At 29.6% G+C, this 19,721-nt stretch overlaps 1 protein-coding gene across 1 annotated transcript in view; it reads right to left on the reverse strand.

Moving 5' to 3' along the window:
* Positions 1-724: 724 nt before the first annotated feature.
* LOC107456330 (cartilage oligomeric matrix protein) overlaps positions 725-19,721 on the reverse strand; it is a gene marked incomplete in the record, with an annotated part of 101,468 nt that continues 82,471 nt past the window's right edge. The window contains 4 exon segments of the mRNA XM_043054677.2: positions 725-1,086; positions 3,195-3,334; positions 14,710-14,807; positions 17,374-17,557. Coding sequence (XP_042910611.1) covers positions 899-1,086; positions 3,195-3,334; positions 14,710-14,807; positions 17,374-17,557 — 610 coding nt within the window.

Genomic DNA, 19,721 nt, shown 5'->3' on the forward strand with positions numbered 1-19,721 from the left:
TAATTCTTGAAAATTATTATCTTAAATTTGAAAAATGTTTTGAAAATCTTAGAAATATTCAGAACTTTCCCGCACGCATGTTATACACAAGCTCAGTCAAAAACTGGGAATTTTCTGTTTTAACTGCGTTATAATTTGAGTTTTTTTAACGCTGTTTAGTTTATTCTTTGTTTTAATGCTTTCAGATATTACAAAGAACGGTAAGCGTTCATTTAGATATTACGTAAGCATTTAAAGGAAGAGAGAAAAAAAATCGGATGCTTTCTTTCTTTCTTTTTTGATGAAAAAAGATAGGAAAGTTAAGAGCGATGCTTACATAAGTTTCTAAAATCCCCTTTTAATTTTTTTTTAAAAAAAAGCCAAAATGTTTTAAAAAATGATAATTTTAAAAATTTAAAATAAAAATTAAATTTAGTGTAAGTAAAAATTAGAAAAAAGTTCAAGGAGATACAAAATTAAATTAAATTAATTAAAACGGGACAAATTGGCATTTTTTATTTGAACTTAATCTTAAAATTCCTACGGAAAAAGTTGAGCAAAAAACTAAAGGGTACTTTTTTACGTAAGCATGGGGGGAGTACGGAAGCAATTCACAAATTTTTTCTGACAAGGGAGTGTTCACAAGTAGTAAAAACAGGCTTACGTAAAATTTAAATTGTCCCTAAAGACTTAACGAGCAATCAAAATTAAATCTTAAAACAGACGCAAAAAAACAAAACAACGATTAACCATTCAAAATGAAGTATTTATTCGAAATAATTTATGGAAACCAATGAAATGCAAATAAAAGCCACATACACAAATGCATCCGAACAAACATATAAGCAAACCACAGCATTTTTTTTTCAACCCTAATGTACACACAAATTCTAGTTTATTTATCGTGCCTCTCCCACCATTAAGATTTGCCCGTCCGATTGCTTGGGGGTGGTTGATCTGCAAGCATTTGCGGGGGTGTACCTTGAGGGAAATCACCCACCCTCCTCCTGCCTACCTGGATTATCTCGTTGGAGCGGGTAGTGTCGATTTCCGTCATACTCTGTAGTTGCCGAGGAAGTTCTTGATAAATAGCAGAAGGTACAGCCTCTGTAAGGGAGAAGAAGGGAAAAAAAATGTATATAGCAGGAATATATAGCAAGTAAGAATAAGTTATGGCTCCTTTTCGTCCCAACTTCCTATCTTAATGTCTTCGGCTGCATTTAGGTTGTGCAAGGCCAAAAGAGGCGCTAAAGTGCCTTGGGTTAGGTTTCGTCGAAATGTTTTTTTTATACAAAACAAAACTACTGAGTGTTTAGATAACAGTTTATCTCTTTTTGATGAGTTTAGTTTCTGTGAAAGTCAGGTTTATTGATTTTTAATGGTAAAAACTGTTTTGAAATATTGGGTAACATTTTTTTTAAATTCGCTCACAAAATAATTCATAAAATGTCTTCTCTTTTTTTTCTTTTTGAAAAAATTTTTATTATGAAATGCAATGAGCGATGAAAAAGAACGCTAAATCATTTAAAAACCTTAAGAAGTATAGGAAAAAATGACACGAAAAATGATAGGAAAAGCTGATTACATGCTGAAATACAGTAATCCGGGATTAATGGTAAAGTATTTTTTTATAATTAAAGTACTTTGGGTAATATAATGTTCAGCCACATTTTCAAGAGTGGTTTTAGTGAGAAAAAAACATTAATTTCCGTGCATGCAATAAGAGAATTACTTGCAATGTGTTATCACGTGATAATTCCGGAAATTCATAAAGGACCTATCTGGAAAAAATACTAAGGAATGATTTGATATAAAAATACCTCATTTGTAAAAATTGTAATCTATCAACAAAATATCTGAATATATTTATTTGCTTTAAAGCTATGTCCAGTAAATTTTACTTATGTATTGGATTACGTAATGAAATTAATAATCCCATGAAACTGAAGCTGTAAGATATTACTCGATTTAAATCTTCATTCGTTTTAAAAATATAGAAATTGAAAATATCAATCGACATGTTTCAAGGATTCAAAAACCGGCGTCCATTTTTAAACCTTGCCAGACGTGAATGAGAGGAAATAAAAGTGAAATCAGTTTTCATTTTTTGTCTCTCTCGGTTACTGTGGTTCTTCTAGTTTTATTTCCCATTTTTATTTTTCGATTTTTCTTTGACCACTTTACGTTTTTCATTTCAAATCACTTTTGTTTCTTCTCATTCATTGTCAGGCAAGTTTTGAAAGCGGGTGCCTATTTTTGAGTGCTTAAAATATATCGAATGTATTTTTTTTTTCGTTATTTTGACTTGAATTTTAGTAAATCAAAATAAAATTAAAAGAACGCAACCACAAGAACTGGAAACGTATTTATAAAAAACTTAAATTAAAGGTCATAAATTAATATTTTAAAAAAGAAAAGGAAAGAGCTAACGAAAGCTAACGAATCACAATTAAGGAAAGTGGGACCAAAAATTCAAGACCTAATTGATCTCGAGGTTCGAAGTATTGAGAGGCGAAAATTAGAAACGCCTCCAAGTTTCATCAAACTACCTAACTCGTTTTAATATCTTTCGTTCCGCCTTCCTTATTAGTGATTTTTTTCTTTACTAATTTGTGAGCTCTTTGTGTATTTATTTGACTTTACTTTTAAAAAGGATTATAAGACGATGCATTAACGGGGGGTCTAAACCTGCATTTTTTTTTTTGAACTTCATGATGGTGAGATGCCCTAATTTTTACAATTTTCGAACCTGTATTTTAAAATTAATGTTAGTATTCACTGTTAGATATCCATTCCATTGAAAATATTTAAATAGTTACAAATATGCCAGTCGAAATAGATTAATTGCTTAATTTCATCTAGTTAAACCTAAATCATTGATGCGGGAGAAAATTCCACATGAAGTATTACGCCATCGATTAATTTCTTACGCTATCCTACGAAACAGTGAAAATTCAGCATTTTGTTCACAGCTCTTAAAGTGCTCCCTATTTCCCGACATCTTTTAAAAGTTAAATATTTGACCAGCTGATTAACTCTCAATCGATTATTCTGTAAGGAACTAATAAAATGCAAATTTGGCGAAGCGACTGCTTGAAGAAATGCCGAAATGGAGTTTGGCGCGTGTTATGTATTTAACGGTCCGTTTATTCCATGCCAACATCATCGCCTTTTTGGCGATCAAGTTAAAAGTGATATATAAACTGTTGACTTACCGTTGCATCTATATACTAAATCAGACCAGATAATGGCCTCTTGTGAAAAGCAGAATACGCCAAGTCTTCCGCCCTTCAGCTTGCTGTCAAAAATGTTTCCTGAATCTGCCACCATATTTTCTCCTTCGAATATGCGCAGCCTAAAATTGTAATTTCCATAATTTAGTTGCAGAAAATTGAAAGCATTTGAGTACAAAATGTATTGTAAAATAAACATACTTTAGTTCAAATCTTGATACTTTAGGAAGTAACATCCATGAGAAACTTTTAAAGGATCACGGAACAGAGTACTAATGAATTATTATATTAGTAGTAACAACATGACTTATGCTCTCAAGTGAATGAATAGAATCGAAATAACATCAGATTCACGAAGAAAAATTACACTGAATCTTATAGAAAAATTATGCTAAATCTAATATGATAGTACAAGATGGACCGAAATTCTCACATAAGATTTTAATTTGATATTCGTTTGTGTAGTAAAAGAATACGATAACGGGCAATTCAGCATCAATAAAAATGGAATGTTACACGCGAAAACTACGCAGAGTCTTGAGAGAGGAAATTGAGTGATGTATAAACGAAATTCAGTGACAACTATCCAAAATGGTCTTTGCAAATTCTCGAAGGAAAAAAAAACGAACTTTCTGGTTCACTCATTCGTTAGGCCATTTTATAACCATCTGAGATTCTAGTTTGAAATTAATAACAGAAAAAAGATTTTCACTAATAAATATGTAGTTTATATAAGAAAGTAAACTCACAAATGAGATAATATTTCTTTTTTTAAAAATTCAGTTAATGAAAACTTAAATACATAAAATTACAAAAAACATGATATTTTAGCATTTTTTTTGTACAGTTTAGGATAATTTCATAGAGCAGATTTCAACATTTTGTTCATGAAGCAATAACATCTACTAGACTCAAATATTAAGATATTTCTGTGCCATAAAATTGTCCAAAAGGTTACTTGAATTTTGTTTTTTGTTTGCATAGTTAAGGGTATTTTTATAGAGCAGTTCTCAACATTTTGTTCATGAAACAAAATCTGCTAGACTCAAATATTAAGATATTTATGTGCGATAAAATTGTCCAAGCAGGTTATTTAAATTTTTTACGCTTATTTTAAATAATATTTTTATAGTGCAGTTTTCGACATTTTGTTCATGAAACAATATCTACAAGACTCAAGTATTAAGATATTTATGTGCCAAAAAACTGTTCAAAAGGTAACTCAAATTGAATTTCAAACCTTTTTTTAATATTTTTTTGTAATTAAAAAATTCTATCAATCAGGGTTAATCGAATTATATTTTTAAGTAGACAATTTATAAAACTTAAAAATGCTTAAAATATAATTTTTCTAAAACTGAACCGAATATTATTCAATGTAGTGAACGCTATGTCTCGAGGTTAAATAACTATATACTTCATTAGTAAATTAAAAATTGCAATTTTTAATTAAAAGAATAAGTCAAACTTCATTCAAGTAATATTTTAATCGAGATTATTTGCATGAAGTTTGGAAACTCTGCATATTTCTTACATATTATCAGTGAATTCCAATTTTAATAAAAAAAGTTTTATTGCATGACCTATGGCTAGTGCAATAAAACAAAATTTATTCACTGCATTAATTTAAAAAATTTTAGTAGGCGTAATCCAAATTATTAGTTAATTACAATTATTTAAAGTGCATTTTTTTGCAAAAAAATATCACCAATGGGATTTTAAGGGGGTAATGATATCAGTTTGATTATTTTGGTTTTATACTGTAGATTCGTATTTTTTTTAATTTTTAGAAAGTGAATTTAGGGTATAATTTTTTGAAATGTCCGAATTTTAAATCTATTTAATTTGTTTGCCGAGCGAGTTTCTGATGTTTTGCGCGATGTATTTCTAGTGCGGAAAATTGTCTACTAAATTAAAAGAAGTTTGAAAAGAAATCAGACATTGAATTTTGTTCTTTAATGTATAGGTTTTCTTCATAAGAGGCTGAAAGAGGTATTGCATTGTTTTCATTTGTGTGTCTAGCTTCTTAAGTATCTATGTGTATCTAAGAATTTCTGAAAAACAAAGCATCCACAATTAGCGAAAGAGCAAAATCCCATTAAACGAAGTGCAACAAATAACACTCTGCTTTCCTGAACTAATAATTTTGTAATAATTGAAGTACTTATAAAGTACTTATAATTGAAGTACTCATAATTTATTTCCTTAAAATAATAAAACATGATCCGCGATGTCTCAGGGAATAGAGCGTTCGGGTTCGAATCTCAGTCGATACGAATTCCGCATCCGGCTTTCTCCGACCACAGTGCTGACGGGAAGTATCCTCAGTGGTAGACAGATCATGGGTTATTGCCGTCAGACAAATCGTGGGAGGTTCTCGTGGTCTTCCTCTCCAAGTTAGTTCCATCGAAAAGTCCTCCACGAAGGCAAATTTCTGCCAATACTCGATCCACGAGTTCCCTTGTCTTCTGGATTGGGTTCAAAATTACAAGGCTACGGAGTTGAGCATTAGTAGTCATAAACCCATAAATTGGGTCGGCTGTTCAACAACGGTTATAAAAAAATAATAATAAAATAGTTTCCTATTTTTTAAAAAAAATAACAAACAGTTTGCTTGTGCTGAAAACAAAATTAAGAAAATACTAGTTCATGAAAATTTTCTGTAATTTTAATGTTTAATTTTTAAGAAATATTCAAAATCTGAATAATTTTAGTACTTATTTGTTTTGAGTTTTTGACGGAGGTTGAGCTTAAACCATTGGGCTAGTAAAATGAGCGTCTGAGTTCATCAAAATCGACAAAATCATTTACACACTTTAGAAATCAGTACCTCTGAGGGTACTAAATTGGAGATTGGTCACGTTCTCTGATCCAGGTCAAAATCACAATCTGTGGATAAATAAATGGATGTATGAATGATCCCGCCTTATAAATGGGCTGAGACGTGTGTGTGGCTGAAGCCGTATTCTTGGCCATAGATGGCGCCACTGAAAAGCAAGAAACGCACCCTCTGCCTTAAATTTGCTCGGTTTCACCAAGCAGGCTTGCTAGTGTGGCAAGTGGCATTACATTAATAACGCAATTTAAAGTTTCAAAATAAAAAACCTTTTTATCTCTCGTAAAATATCTAAAAATAAGTTGAGGCAATTTTATAATGAAACCCAATTACAATACACCCATCAGAAGAAAATAAGAAGAAATCAAAAGTCATGTTTAATTCAATTAGAAATAATTTTCAAATCAAACATAATATCTCCATTATCTCTTATCATAATATCCTCATTATACAGGGAATGACTAAAACAAATAACATTCTAACCAAGTCACCGAAATATAATGTAACACAAAAATATCGTAGATATTCCTTCCGGTTTTAAATGACTTAAAATTCAATTTATTAACAATTTTCTTCATCATTAAAATCAGTTATTCCATTCAATATGTCATTAGTAAGGATTCTCATAGGACTTAATTTACATAAACCCAGCTGCATCGTCGTTCGAAATAATTATTTAAAATTGATACCACAGTTGCAGTTACCAGTAATAAAACTGTTTAGAAATGAGCAGAAGTTCGTTTAATTAAAGCATTGTCGTTTCAAAAGCCTTATAAACTGACAATAATTTATTCAAATTCAATGAAGGGCTTTAGGAACGAGTTCGAAAAACAGATATTACTTTACAATGGAAGTTAATTTAGATATAACTTTAAACAACTACTGTCAGGGCGTTTTTATTAGTCAAATCTCCCGACATCTAATTATTGTTCGGAATAATTAGGGTTAGGCCAGTTCTCGTTCGGAAATAATCAGGGGAAAACTTAAAATTGAGTTAAAAGTTTAAGTTTGTGCTAGCCTCAGATGTGAGCTGTAACCACCATATTGAATTTATTAAGGGGCCAAAAAGAGAGATTGCTAAAAGTTTTTATCTAGATAAATGTTTGCTATGTAATTCCTTTTTTTTTACTTTCAAATTGAAATGTTTTTGTGTAAATAAGTATAATTCAAAAATTAAATTTTTTAATACATAAAACCATTTTAAACTATTTTTACTATAGACTTAATTTTTATCTCATTCTATTCAGCCAATTCAGCTTCCAGAATAAATTCAAGATGGCGGGTAGGGCTCATAAGGTAGGGGAGGATAAATTTTTGATATTCATACAAGGCAATTTCATTCAGAAAAGAATAGTTTTTATCAGAATATGGTAAAAAATAAGTTTTTAATAGTAAAAGCCATGGAGAAAATGGTTAAAACCAGGTAATTACAACATGCCCATGTTTATTTATTGGCAGTGTGCTGCTTTTGATTGATAAATATATATTATTTTCACATTATTATTATGTTATATATCATTATTATTATATTATTTTCAGATTTTTAGACTTTTTTCATGTCATGTCTGTGATTCTCTGAAAAAGTTGCTATATATTTTTAAGTTTACTAGAGATCTTATTCTTTTGTATGCATTTATTTTGTTTTGTCTTTTTTAGCTCTTGGCTCCTATGCTAATCAGTATAAATACCGAAGGCATGACACCTAAAAGCAATAATTTGTGTCACAAATAGCATCCTCACTGAAAGTAGGCTAATATACCGATCAAAAAATGTCAATGTGATAAATTAACCTAATTTATATTTTACAATGTAAATTCTTGCTCTTCTAAATTTTTAATTTTATAAAAATTTTTTCAACATTTTTAAATTTTAAAGAGGTCTGCCGGCAAATCATATGAAGCTCTGTCACACATAACTTTTCCATTGAAAGTTTGCTAAAAAACTCGTCAAAATATGTAACGATTTGTTTTAATAACCTAATTTGTATTTTAAAATGTTAAAAAAAAAATTTTAATAAAAAGGCTTACTTAAATATGTTTGGCTTGATTTGTATGGAAAAATAAAAATTTTATTGAGTTAGGAGTCTGATAAAACATTGTCTGATAAACAAATAAATATTTCTTTCAAATAACTGAACCCAAGTAATGCTAAAATAATTTTTTTTCATGAAAAAAGCGTTTTTTAACTAGTATTTTAATCAGATAAGTTTAAAAAAAAAGGAATATTGGACAAAAAAAAATTTATTATTTAATTTTTAATAAAAATATACTTAGAGGTTGCTTAAACTGTAGTTTCAAATTTGATTTAAATTTATATTTTTAAAACAAATCGTCTTAATACCCGTAAAATATATAAAAACTAACATCGAAATTGATTAAAAAGAATATTTTTTGTGATATTTGTGAAAGGAATTTATTGTTCCCCATTTTCAAGAAAAAATAAGATTAACTACTTACAATCTTTTTAATGAAAGTTAAAAATAGCAACAGCGCCTGTAAGAAAGATGGTTTTTTAATCCTCTAGGTCTTAAGTTTTTTCCTTAACTTTTGTTTTATTTTTTTTTCTCGGACTACATGTTTTTAAAATATTTTTTTAATTATTTTAATTTGTAAATAACTTATTTAGACTCAGAATTTCTCATAATGTTTTATTTATCTTAAAACTCTCCTTTTTTTTTAACCTAACACTCATTACAAGCTATGATTAGATTTTTTTTTTAACATTAAGTGTTAAAAAAAATAAGTAAAAAGTTTACATGGATTTCCTTTTACTCTTTTTTTCCGGCATTGTTTACGTCATTGTTTTCCGTCATTGTTTTAATTACTTTATTGCACGCTTTAATTATCTATCTGTGTTGCTTATCAACATGGAATTACTAAATAAGAGATCCACTTGACTCAAAGAAAAAAATAATATTTCCATCTGATTTTTTTAACTGAAATATTCATCTCGCTTTGGGGCATATGTGCGATATTGCGCGTTGGTGGTGGTGTTTACCTCGCATGCGCTATTTGCGCGATGTTGATTTATGCCCCCCTAAAATTACAAGTTTGACTCTCTCCTATTGATTCAAACCATTTTGGTGCATTTATTTAATGTTCAATTTGTCTTAAAATTTTTTTGGGGTTCTTTCTTGAATTTTGAGATATAAATTCTTGTTCAGTGACTATAAAACAATGGAATATAATTCATTTTTACCCGAAATTTTGATTCATTTTTGCCAAAACGTTATTTTTGGGAAAGATTTTTGCAACCGAAACTGTTTCTATTATTTCAATTGAAGTTGAAGTGGTTAAAATTAAGTGATATTTTGATGACTTTAGGAACATCTGCACGTGAAATATGTAGCAACGTATCTAAAAGTTATTTATAAAAATTTTTTCGCATCAAAACATACACTATTTAAACAAAAATCATAGATTTAACCATAATATGACTTAAAACCTAAAATTTAGAAAGTTTGCAAGATATCATTTAGTGCTTTCTGTCACTTAGATTCTTAATCAAATTACATAAAAGATGTTTTGTAATCACCGCCTTTAACTGCATATTTTTAGAATCAGTGCCTGAAATCAAGCTAAATTCAAATATTTATCAAGGAAACTCAAGAGGTGAAACAAAGCTCCATCTAAATCCTATGAATGGAGGAAAGCCATAGTAAAAAACATGAAAAACGTTTGAATTTCTCGGAGAAACAGTAGTTGAAAGCCGATTATCATAAACAATTTTAAATTTATAACAGCAATTTTACTGTCTTTCATGTTATTAAACATGCCTTACTCAATAGTGATTAACCGTATTTCAACTGTTTTTTTTTAATATTTTACTAGCTTAAATATCTATTTGTCTCCCCTAATAAACAACTTTTGTTAAGCACCTTTGTAAACAGGATGCTCCCTTAATATGCCTTTTTAGATTTTTTTTTATCAAGTGTGAAAACCAAAAACGATAGACATTGGGGACGTGAACTATTCGAACTCTGACAAATTGCAGTAGCGGAATGGGCATGAACTAAGCATTAAAACAGGTTTAATAGAAGATTGAAACTTGCAGGTGTCTCTAGCAGTCGTCTTTTAACTCCTCTCAGTTTCCTATCACAATCAAATTCGTTACGATGTTTATTACATGCTCTCTCCTGTACCATGATTCAGATTTATGTAACTTTTTGTTTCTTTTAACTTTATTTTAGTATTTCTTTACAACCCCTAATGTGATAACTTTTTTTCTTATCATTTTAGAAATAGAATCTATAAATATATATATGGTACACCCTGTATGCAAGTTCGACTTCATCTTTGACAAGGAATCTTAAAAATGCATATTAAGGGTGGTCTTTGCGGTACACTCTAAGTAAGATCGATTTCGTCTTTGACAAAGATTTTAAAATTGTATATTAAGAGAGGTCTTTATGGTACACCCTGCATGTGAGTTCGACTTCATCTTGGACAAGAATTCTGAAAATGTATATTAAGATTGGCCTTTACGGAGCACCCTGAATGTAAGTTAAGGGGAGTCGGAAAGGCATATATCAATAATGCGAAAAATGACCTTTTCGATGTAGTTTTTCTAAGGAACTACTGGTTTTGAAATTTTTTGGGATATTTGAAATTCGATCAGTTGCTGTGATAATGTTTTAGCGTTCACATGAATACTTTTTGAGTTATGAAAGATTTTTGATGAAACTTTCAAGAAAATTGAATTTCACAGTTCACATTTTTTTAAAAAGAATTCTGCTAAGGATATGTACTAACAGTTATTATGGTGCAACCAAGCATGTGTAAATATACTGTGAAAAAAAATTATATCTTTTTTTAAAGATAACAGTATCTTTTCTAAATGCTGAAAAAGGTACATTGAAAAGAGTCAGTTTTAGCATAATTGGTACATGCCCAACCGACACCCCTTAAACTTCAATTTTGATAAAAATTCCAAAAATGTATATTTTGTATGTAGGTTCGACTAAATCTTTGAGAAGGAATCTAAAAATATGTATGAAAGGTTGACCTTACACTCAGAGTGTAAGTTCTATTTTCTCTTTGACATGGGTTCTAAAAATGTATATTAAGAGTGGTCTTTATGGAACACCTTGTAAGTCTGACTTCATCTTTGACAAGGATTCGAAAACTGTGTATTAAGAGTGGTCTTTAACGAACACCCTGAATGTAAATTCGACTTCATCTTTTATTCTAAAAACGCTGCTGGTAATATACTTATAGAATAACATAAAGTTTAGGAATTGATAGAATAAAGGTGCAAGAAAATTTTTTGATGAAATATTTACTTGATGTGGAATAAATTTAATGCGATACGTACATAGCAATTCCTTACTTGGCTATTTAGCAGTCAATCAATACCTCTGCTAGACACAATTTCTGGAAAGTATCAACCCCCGAGGAAAAAGTTTCCCTTCTCCTTTTTATTTTCCTCCACTCATTTATATCTTGATTAAAATAAGTTCGATCTTGGGTTTAATCCACAAAACGAAAAAAAAAGTAATGATTCAATTGAATTAAAAAAAAAAAAACTAAATTTCATTAAGTTTTCTCAGTATTTACGAAAACTACCGTTTCAGGCGATGATTATTTCTTTTGTACGAAACAAATGAATTGAATTCAGGGCGATTATTTTTATTTTTGATTAATTCGGGGCGAATTCATTTTCCTGAAGGGCAAAAAAAAATTTTTTTTAATTCTAAGGATGCAAGACAAAAAAAAGGACCAATCAACAAAATTTTAATAATTATATTTTATAAACTTTACATATGTTTATTTATATTAATTATATGTAAATTTAAATTCCTGTTTCAAATAAAAGCTTTATTGTTCGGAAAGTTTCGCAAAAAAAATATTATTTCTCCGAAATAAAGCTTATTAAGAAAATGAAGATAAAAATACTGCAAGTATTTATTTTTAAAAGGAAATAAAATCGAGAATAAAATATTCTACGAAGAAAACTAATTATACTTTTCGGTAATAGTTTATAATATGCAAATTGTATTTTAATTGATAGGCGAGAACATTTTTGAGAGAAAGGAGAAATGTGTTTGGAATAATGCAGAGAGACACTATTCTAAACTCAGTTATCCAGTTTTCTTGTTTTAGCTTCTATTTTGAAAGTTAGATAATTTTAATTTAAATTAGAGACATTAAAAAGTCTAAAGCAAACTATGCTTTGCTAACTATGACTAAGTTTGAGGAAGTTATAACTAATAATATAATTAATACGTAAATATTTATTTTGTAATTCAGTTTCTATCGTATAAAAATAATTATGTTATCAAATAAAATTGAAAATTTATGCTTAATTTAATACTAATGATAAACAAAAATTGCTCATTAAAATTGGTAAATTTAAAGAAGTTATTTAATTGTCAACGCTAGCGCTAGATGATGTTAAAATATAAATATAGCAGTCGTCATTATAGTCAGTCGTATAGATTTTTATTTATAGATGTATCGTCATTATAGATTTTTATTTTTAACTGTGCATCGCCATCTTTTCCAGGTAAAATAAAATATATTATTTTTGCAATTTATATTATTTTTCTTATCCATAATTATTATTGAATAACAATAAATATTAAATATACCCCTAGAACATTAACTATAATATCGTATTCGATAATTATCCATTGAAGATTATCCAATTCACAGAGAAAGTAATTAAAATAGCAGTAACTGTTGAACAAATTGGAATTCGGGAAAAAAAACGAGTTCATTATTAAATAATTATTGAGTAACAATTATCCAACCATGAACACGCTTGAATAATCATTTTTGAATAACAATAAACATACCCGTATCACCTGAACAATAATAGCGTGATCGATGACTATGCATTGAAGATTATCCAATTCACAAAGAATGCAATTAAAACTGCAGTAACTGTCGAACAAATTGGAATTCGGGGAAAAAAGCGTGTTCATTATTAAATAATTATTGAGTAACAATTATACAACCATGAACACGCTTGAATAATCATTTTTGAATAACAATAAACATACCCCTATCACAATAATAGCGTGATCGATGACTATGCATTGAAGATTATCCAATTCACAAAGAATATAATTAAAACTGCAGTAACTGTCGAACAAATTAGAATTCGGGAAAAAAAGAGTGTTCATTATTAAATAATTATAGAATAACAATTATCCGATAATGAACACGCTTGAATAATCATTTTTGAAAAACAATAAATATACCCCTAGCACATTAACAATAATACCGTATTCGATAATTATCCATTGAAGATTATCCAATTCACAAAGAAAGTAATTGAAATAACTGTCAAACAAATTCGAATTCAAAAAAAAAAGCGTGTTCAGCTCATAAATAAAAATGGCCCTTTCAGCACGAAATTTTTCCACTCTATAGTTGCATTCCCAAGATGGGCAAAGCGACCCATACGGTATTTTTTTTACTATAGTTTGACAACCAATAATTCTCAAATTATTCACAAAAAGTTAGTTTTTCCCCCATTGCACGCCTTGCCCAATTTTCTACACATCTTCATAATTTCAAGTTTCCAAATTTTAATAGTTTTTGCGCAGATAAACGAAATGTGCCTGTTACGATGAACACCCAAAGCAGCGGGAACAATGACTCATAATAATATTTAATATAGGAAGAAATATTTAAAAAAAAAACAACTTTGCCCGAGCAGAAGTTAGTGCCTTTCAATTTCAAATATTTGCGGTATTGTCAAAGCTTCCTATGAATTGAATTTTTGAAATAATTAAAAACTATCCGGCAGCTATTAAATCACGCAGACCATCTAATCAAAGAATGAAACTGATTTAAACAAATTCAGAAAAAGACAAAATAAGTAAATAACATTTAAAATAATAAATCAAAATGGAAAAGTGCTTAAAGCAGCTAAAACCAAATTTGTTTTATTTTAATTTAGAAATCAGAAATACTATTCCAGCAGAAAATAAATGATTTTTTTTAAAGATATGTGTGTTAGCTAGATAGCACTGCATCAGGGGACACACTGTCTGCCAACACACAGAAGCCTTTCTGTCGTCAGTGGTAATACCAAAAACTGACAATGCCCCTAGGCCCCATAATGAATAAACAAATAAGAAAAAGCAATCAGAAAAATTTAAATGTGAATGCAAAGACAAATTAATGACAGACGAACACAATTTAAAAGTACACAGAGTAAGAACTAATAATGAAACACCCACGTATTAGAAAAATAAAGATAAAGTTACAGTTAGAATAACCAAATCAAAATAAAATATAAATTGCTATATCATTAAAAAAAACTTTAGAAATAAATCAAGTGCTGGACCCTTTTGAAAAATAAAGCAAAAAAACAATGAGTAAAATTTCTAAAAAAGTGCTGCCATCTATGTATCTACACGCAGACCACTATGAGTTCCGGACATTTTGGCAAAAAAGAAAACAGAAGTATTAAAGAGAAATAAGAGGAAGTATTTCCATCCATCTTTGTTGTGAAGAAAACTCATCCACTCCCTAGTAAAATTTTCAACCGTTTCTTACGCTCATTATTTTGAGCCAGATGTAGTTCCTAGCACAGTATAATTTGGGTATTTAAGTTATTGATACTAAAGAATTATACCTGAATTTGTGTGATCTTAAATTTACTGTGATACGATATCAAACTCGTACTGTATTCCAATAAAAATGTTACCTTATGAGACCAATTTTCGGTCTGTGGAGGAGTAGCCATCTATACGCCACTTTTTCACGCCAACCTGCATTCTTTGGATCTCGCCAAAGTAGTCGAACCTAAAATGGAATCAAGAAAAATAAATAGTTAAAAAAAAAAAACGATTACAATTTAAATGGTAGTCTAACAGCAGTAAGAACATTTGATGAATGTTCTAAATGGTAGTCTAACAGCAGTAAGAATATTTGATGAATGTTCTGAATGGTACTCTAACAGCTGTAAGAACATTTGATGAATGTTCTATCATATTAATAAGCCAAAAAATGATATTCTTGCTATATCCGTTATAAAAAGGAAGAAATACAGATTGCTCACTGGCGATTATTATCACAATTATCATCAGCCCATGGGTAACTTATTTTCACAGAAAATACTGCGTAAATTTTCGAAAACTTTTCCTTGCTCTGATTTTTCTAGAATTTTTAGCAACGATATTTACGAAACTTGACAATTAAAAAATTCTCCGGCACTAAATTTTAAAAGTAAATAAATATAAATTTCAAAGAGCCCCTCAAATAAATCAGGCTACAGAGTAAGAAGAGGAAAATAAATAAAAACTTCTGAAAATTTATTTGGTATTTTCGGAAAAAAGCTACGTCAACTTTAGTAATTTAAACATACAGAATAATTCAGTATATCGGTTGCAAGCTTTGAGAGGAAGTAGGTATTACATAGCACCTCTTGCTATGTAATTCTCATTGTAATGTCATTGTACGCCACTAGGGTAGCTTTCCTATTATGAACTGGCTGTTCGTGCGCATTTAAGCTGATGCTTTTAATTATCAAAATACCTGTATATTGGTTTATTTTAGTTTAAAAACTATTGTCCAAATTTGCATTAAGATTTAAGTGTTTTATCATTTTTTATGAAATTTAAGAAGCTCGCTAATTTAGTTGCTATTTGACTAAACTTTGATAAAATAGTAATTTTTAAAACTATTTGAATGATAATTTTAAAAATAATCATAAGAAAACATAAAATTAAAGATAAAAATAACTTTTTTCGAACAGCCACCCGTTACTAGAACTCTAGACTAAAAATTTAGAATAGTAGCCACTGGCTATCAGAGTCATAAAAAATAATAGCCACTTTTAGATAGATGTGCGTACAGAATCAGGATTACTGATTTAATATATTATTTTAGGAAATAATAGATTTATTTCATTTGAATGTTTTTTTTTTATTTGAATGATTTTTTTTAAAAATTGTATTACATTTATAATATACTGGAAATTAATAAATATTTCTAAAAAAATACGCAATTATAAAATCATTTAAATAAAACTAAAGGCGATTGATTAAAAATTATAATTAAAATTTTATATATACTTGCAAAATATATCAAATTCAATTAGTGGAAGGGAAAAAAACCTACAATTTTTTTAATAAGATTTAGTTTTCATTTACTCTGAAATGATACCATGGATACTGAAATCTGGAGAAAATTTTCTTTCCCCTCTGATCTATGTCTAACTTGTGAAATTGGCCTTACGAGTAGATGGTGCTGCCATCTATCAGAGAGGTCCTGAGCAAAGTCGCACTTTTTTGTTTTAGCGATTCTCTCTTGAGGAATAACGGCTGTCATAAAGACAAGGTTAATGCAGACTTCAAATGTGTCACAAAATTTTCTGCTATAGGCCACTATCCCCCTCTTGAAATTTTGTCCGATTTTTTGTCTTGTATTCCTTTAGGAATGCATAACTCTTATGAAGTTTAGCTCAAATCCTTATTTTTAAGCTGGACCAAACAGAGAAACTATTGGATTCAAATATAGTGGATTAGGTGGATATAAAAAATCAGAAAAATTTCACCTTACACTATTCTTGAGTCCTTTTAGCTCTGTGTGTTGGAGCAGTACTCTGAATAACAGAACTAAATCTCGTGCACATGTTTGCAGGCGTGCTTGGATAAAAACTTAATTCAAAACAATTTCAAACTTCAGTAAAAGATAAAAAAACAATAATTGACTTCAATGTATATTTGTTCTGGTCATCCTATATATTTAGAATTTAAAACATCCTTGAATACAATTTAATACTTTTTATAAAAAGGATAGGTGTTTCAAGATTATGCGATTTCCACACTTTTCCTTTCTCCATTGCCATGGTTTCGGCAAATCTTGCCTTTTTCTTTATGGCAGTACATTTCAGTAAAAAGTGGTGCGGAGAAAAAAGTAATATTTATCAAAACCACATTAACCCTTTAACGATCGGTTAATTTTCAAGAAAACGGTCATAAAAGTGCCTATTTTTTATCCCTGAAAATTGATTAGTGCTGACATCTAGTTTAAAATAAACTATCTACAATTACCTTAATGTCATGTGCTGCCATCTGGTGTGTAAAATGAGAAATAAAATGTTTTCCGGGCAAAAGGGATGGGAAGGGAATTAGTTATATTCTTATTGGCGCGTTGAATTCACTGAGCATTCCAGCCCGGAAATATCACGGGAGCGAGAAATAGAGAGTGAAACCTCATTCCGTCATTTTCACGGGAGCGAGAAGGAAGGGGTTAACGGATAGTGGGAAAGTACGCGGAAATCGTATAACCTTGAAAGTGATATTAGATTTATAAATAGTACAGGAATGATATTCAATGACATTTTTACAGATGGCACAATGTGTACCTGATTTGGTGTATCACCCGTGTGCCATAAAGCATTCCTCATCATTTGTCCGGGTCCTGTTGCAGAAGTGACTAGTTTGAGTTGTATACCTGGTTCAGCCACAGCACGGAAAGGCATGGCCTGCCAGTAAGTTTGAGTTTTTTTCTTCCACATTACAGAGTAAAAATTGGAGTTGTCTTGATAGCTGAAAAAGAAAGAGAAAATGTCAAAGAGAAACATACATAAAAATGTTTAGATTTCATAAATGTTATTACCTTCTAGAAGGGGTTTAAGCAACACCTCTTAGACGAGAGAATGCCTTAACACGGATCGATTTTGTAATCTGACATAACGAACGTAAACTGCGCAGTGGGGAATAATTAAAAAAATTTCAATACTTTCAGTCTACGAAGCTGCGCAGAAAGGGAAATATGAAAGATATGATTATGTTTGGACTACTAAAGAATCAAATTTCTTGTTTATTGTAACCCGTGCGGAGGCCTTCTCTCTTCCAGGAGGTATTGATTTAAGAAGGGGTATTTTCAGTCTAGTGTTACCAGTTAAAAATAGATAAAGAGTGTATTGTCATATTATAGCTGTTAAATTTTTATTCTTAAAAACTATGATTAACTCTTTGGTTTCGGAGTTTTCTCTTGTTTGCAGTACAGTTACTACAGCAAAAAGAGGGTGTTTCCACTGAAAAAATAATGCTCAAGGTATTTCTTGACAAAAAGTTTTGTTATATTATGAATGATACCCGAAAACTCCCTAACTCTAATCTGAACTCTTCCCCCTTTTTTAAGAGAAATAAGGGTGATTAGAGAAGGAGAATCTGTTTTATTCAATTCAGCGTAAAAAAAAATTCATTAGAAAACATGCCTCACGGAATTCATGGAAGGAATTCAATCCTCCTCCTCAAATCCCTCCCCTTTCCCTCAATAAAAGGGAGAATCGTAAAGAGGAGAGGTTTAGATATAATTTAACTTTCTGTTAAAAAAAAAACATTCTGTGTATTAAATTTTCCTGAGAAAAAGTCAAATTTTCCTGAGAAAAAAAATCATTTCTTGAGAAAAGTATTATTAATAGAGCAAGCGATTCTGCGCTTTCTATCTTGATTATTATTATTATTATTACTTTGTTTGTGTGTTATAACCTCTACAGTTGGATATACCAACACCGTCCAGAACAGAGAGACTGCCTTCGCACGGGTTATCATAAACGATAAATTCAATCTTTTAGTAATCCGAATGTTTTGGAATTTTTTTTTTATTTCTTCTCCTCTGCGCAGTTTATGTTTGTGCCTTGAAAATTGGAAACGCCTGCGAGAAGGCCTTCTCATTTTCAGGAGATGTTGTTTATACACAGTACATTCACACAATATAGAACTTTGGAGTATATAGTTTTTTTTTTTAATTTCAGTTGAAACTTATTACCAAAATTAATTGGGCATAGTTGGTGTCACTAATATTGAGACGAATTTTTACGTTTCTCTTTAAAGAATTAACACCATTTTCCAATTTCTTTTTAGCGCATAGCTAGATTTTTTTATTTCAATGTGTACAGATTACCAAAATGAATTAAACTTCATAAGTCAATAATAATATGGTGATCTTTCTCACATAATTCTTTTCTACATTAAATCCTTACGTAATAACAAATTTAATCAAACATTGTTATCAATAAGAGTTTGCCGATTTTTACGTTTCTCTTGTATGAGTTAGTACTATTTCTCTATTAGTTTTGTCTTTCAGAACATTTTTTTATTATATATTTATTTCTATTTGTTGATTTTAAATTATTCAGTTTTATAGATTCACGTTTTTAAAGCATAGATAAGAACAAACTAGACACAACTATAACAAAATAAACACTCAGTTTCTAATGACTTTAGGAATACTAATTTGGTGACGTAATCCGCCAATGTTATCAGACTAATACTGATCGTTGATTTTATCTGACATAATGAAATAGAAATAATAGAACGTGCAAAAAACACTTTTTTAATGAGAGCTATAAGCTAGCAAATATCACTGTTATCTTTAAAATATTTTAAAGACCCGAAAATCGTCTGCAGTTGCATTTTTATCAATGGCGTTCTTAGAAGGGAAAGAACTTTCATACTGCTCTTCCGAAGGAACTAATTGAAAATTTCGAACGGATTTTAGAAATGGGTACTAAATTTTCCCCTAGCAGCCTCTATCTAAATTTAATGATAGAACAAACGGCTCTGGAGTTATACGAGAAAGAGTTTTTTTCAAATAAAATGAATGAAAAAAAAAATAATAAATACATAAATAAATAAAAATAAATGAATAAAAATAAATTTAAAAAATAAAATAAAAATGAAGTAAATAAAATAAAAGTAGCTG

Source organism: Parasteatoda tepidariorum, chromosome 7 (assembly GCF_043381705.1).
Source record: "Parasteatoda tepidariorum isolate YZ-2023 chromosome 7, CAS_Ptep_4.0, whole genome shotgun sequence".
NCBI lineage: Eukaryota > Metazoa > Arthropoda > Arachnida > Araneae > Theridiidae > Parasteatoda > Parasteatoda tepidariorum.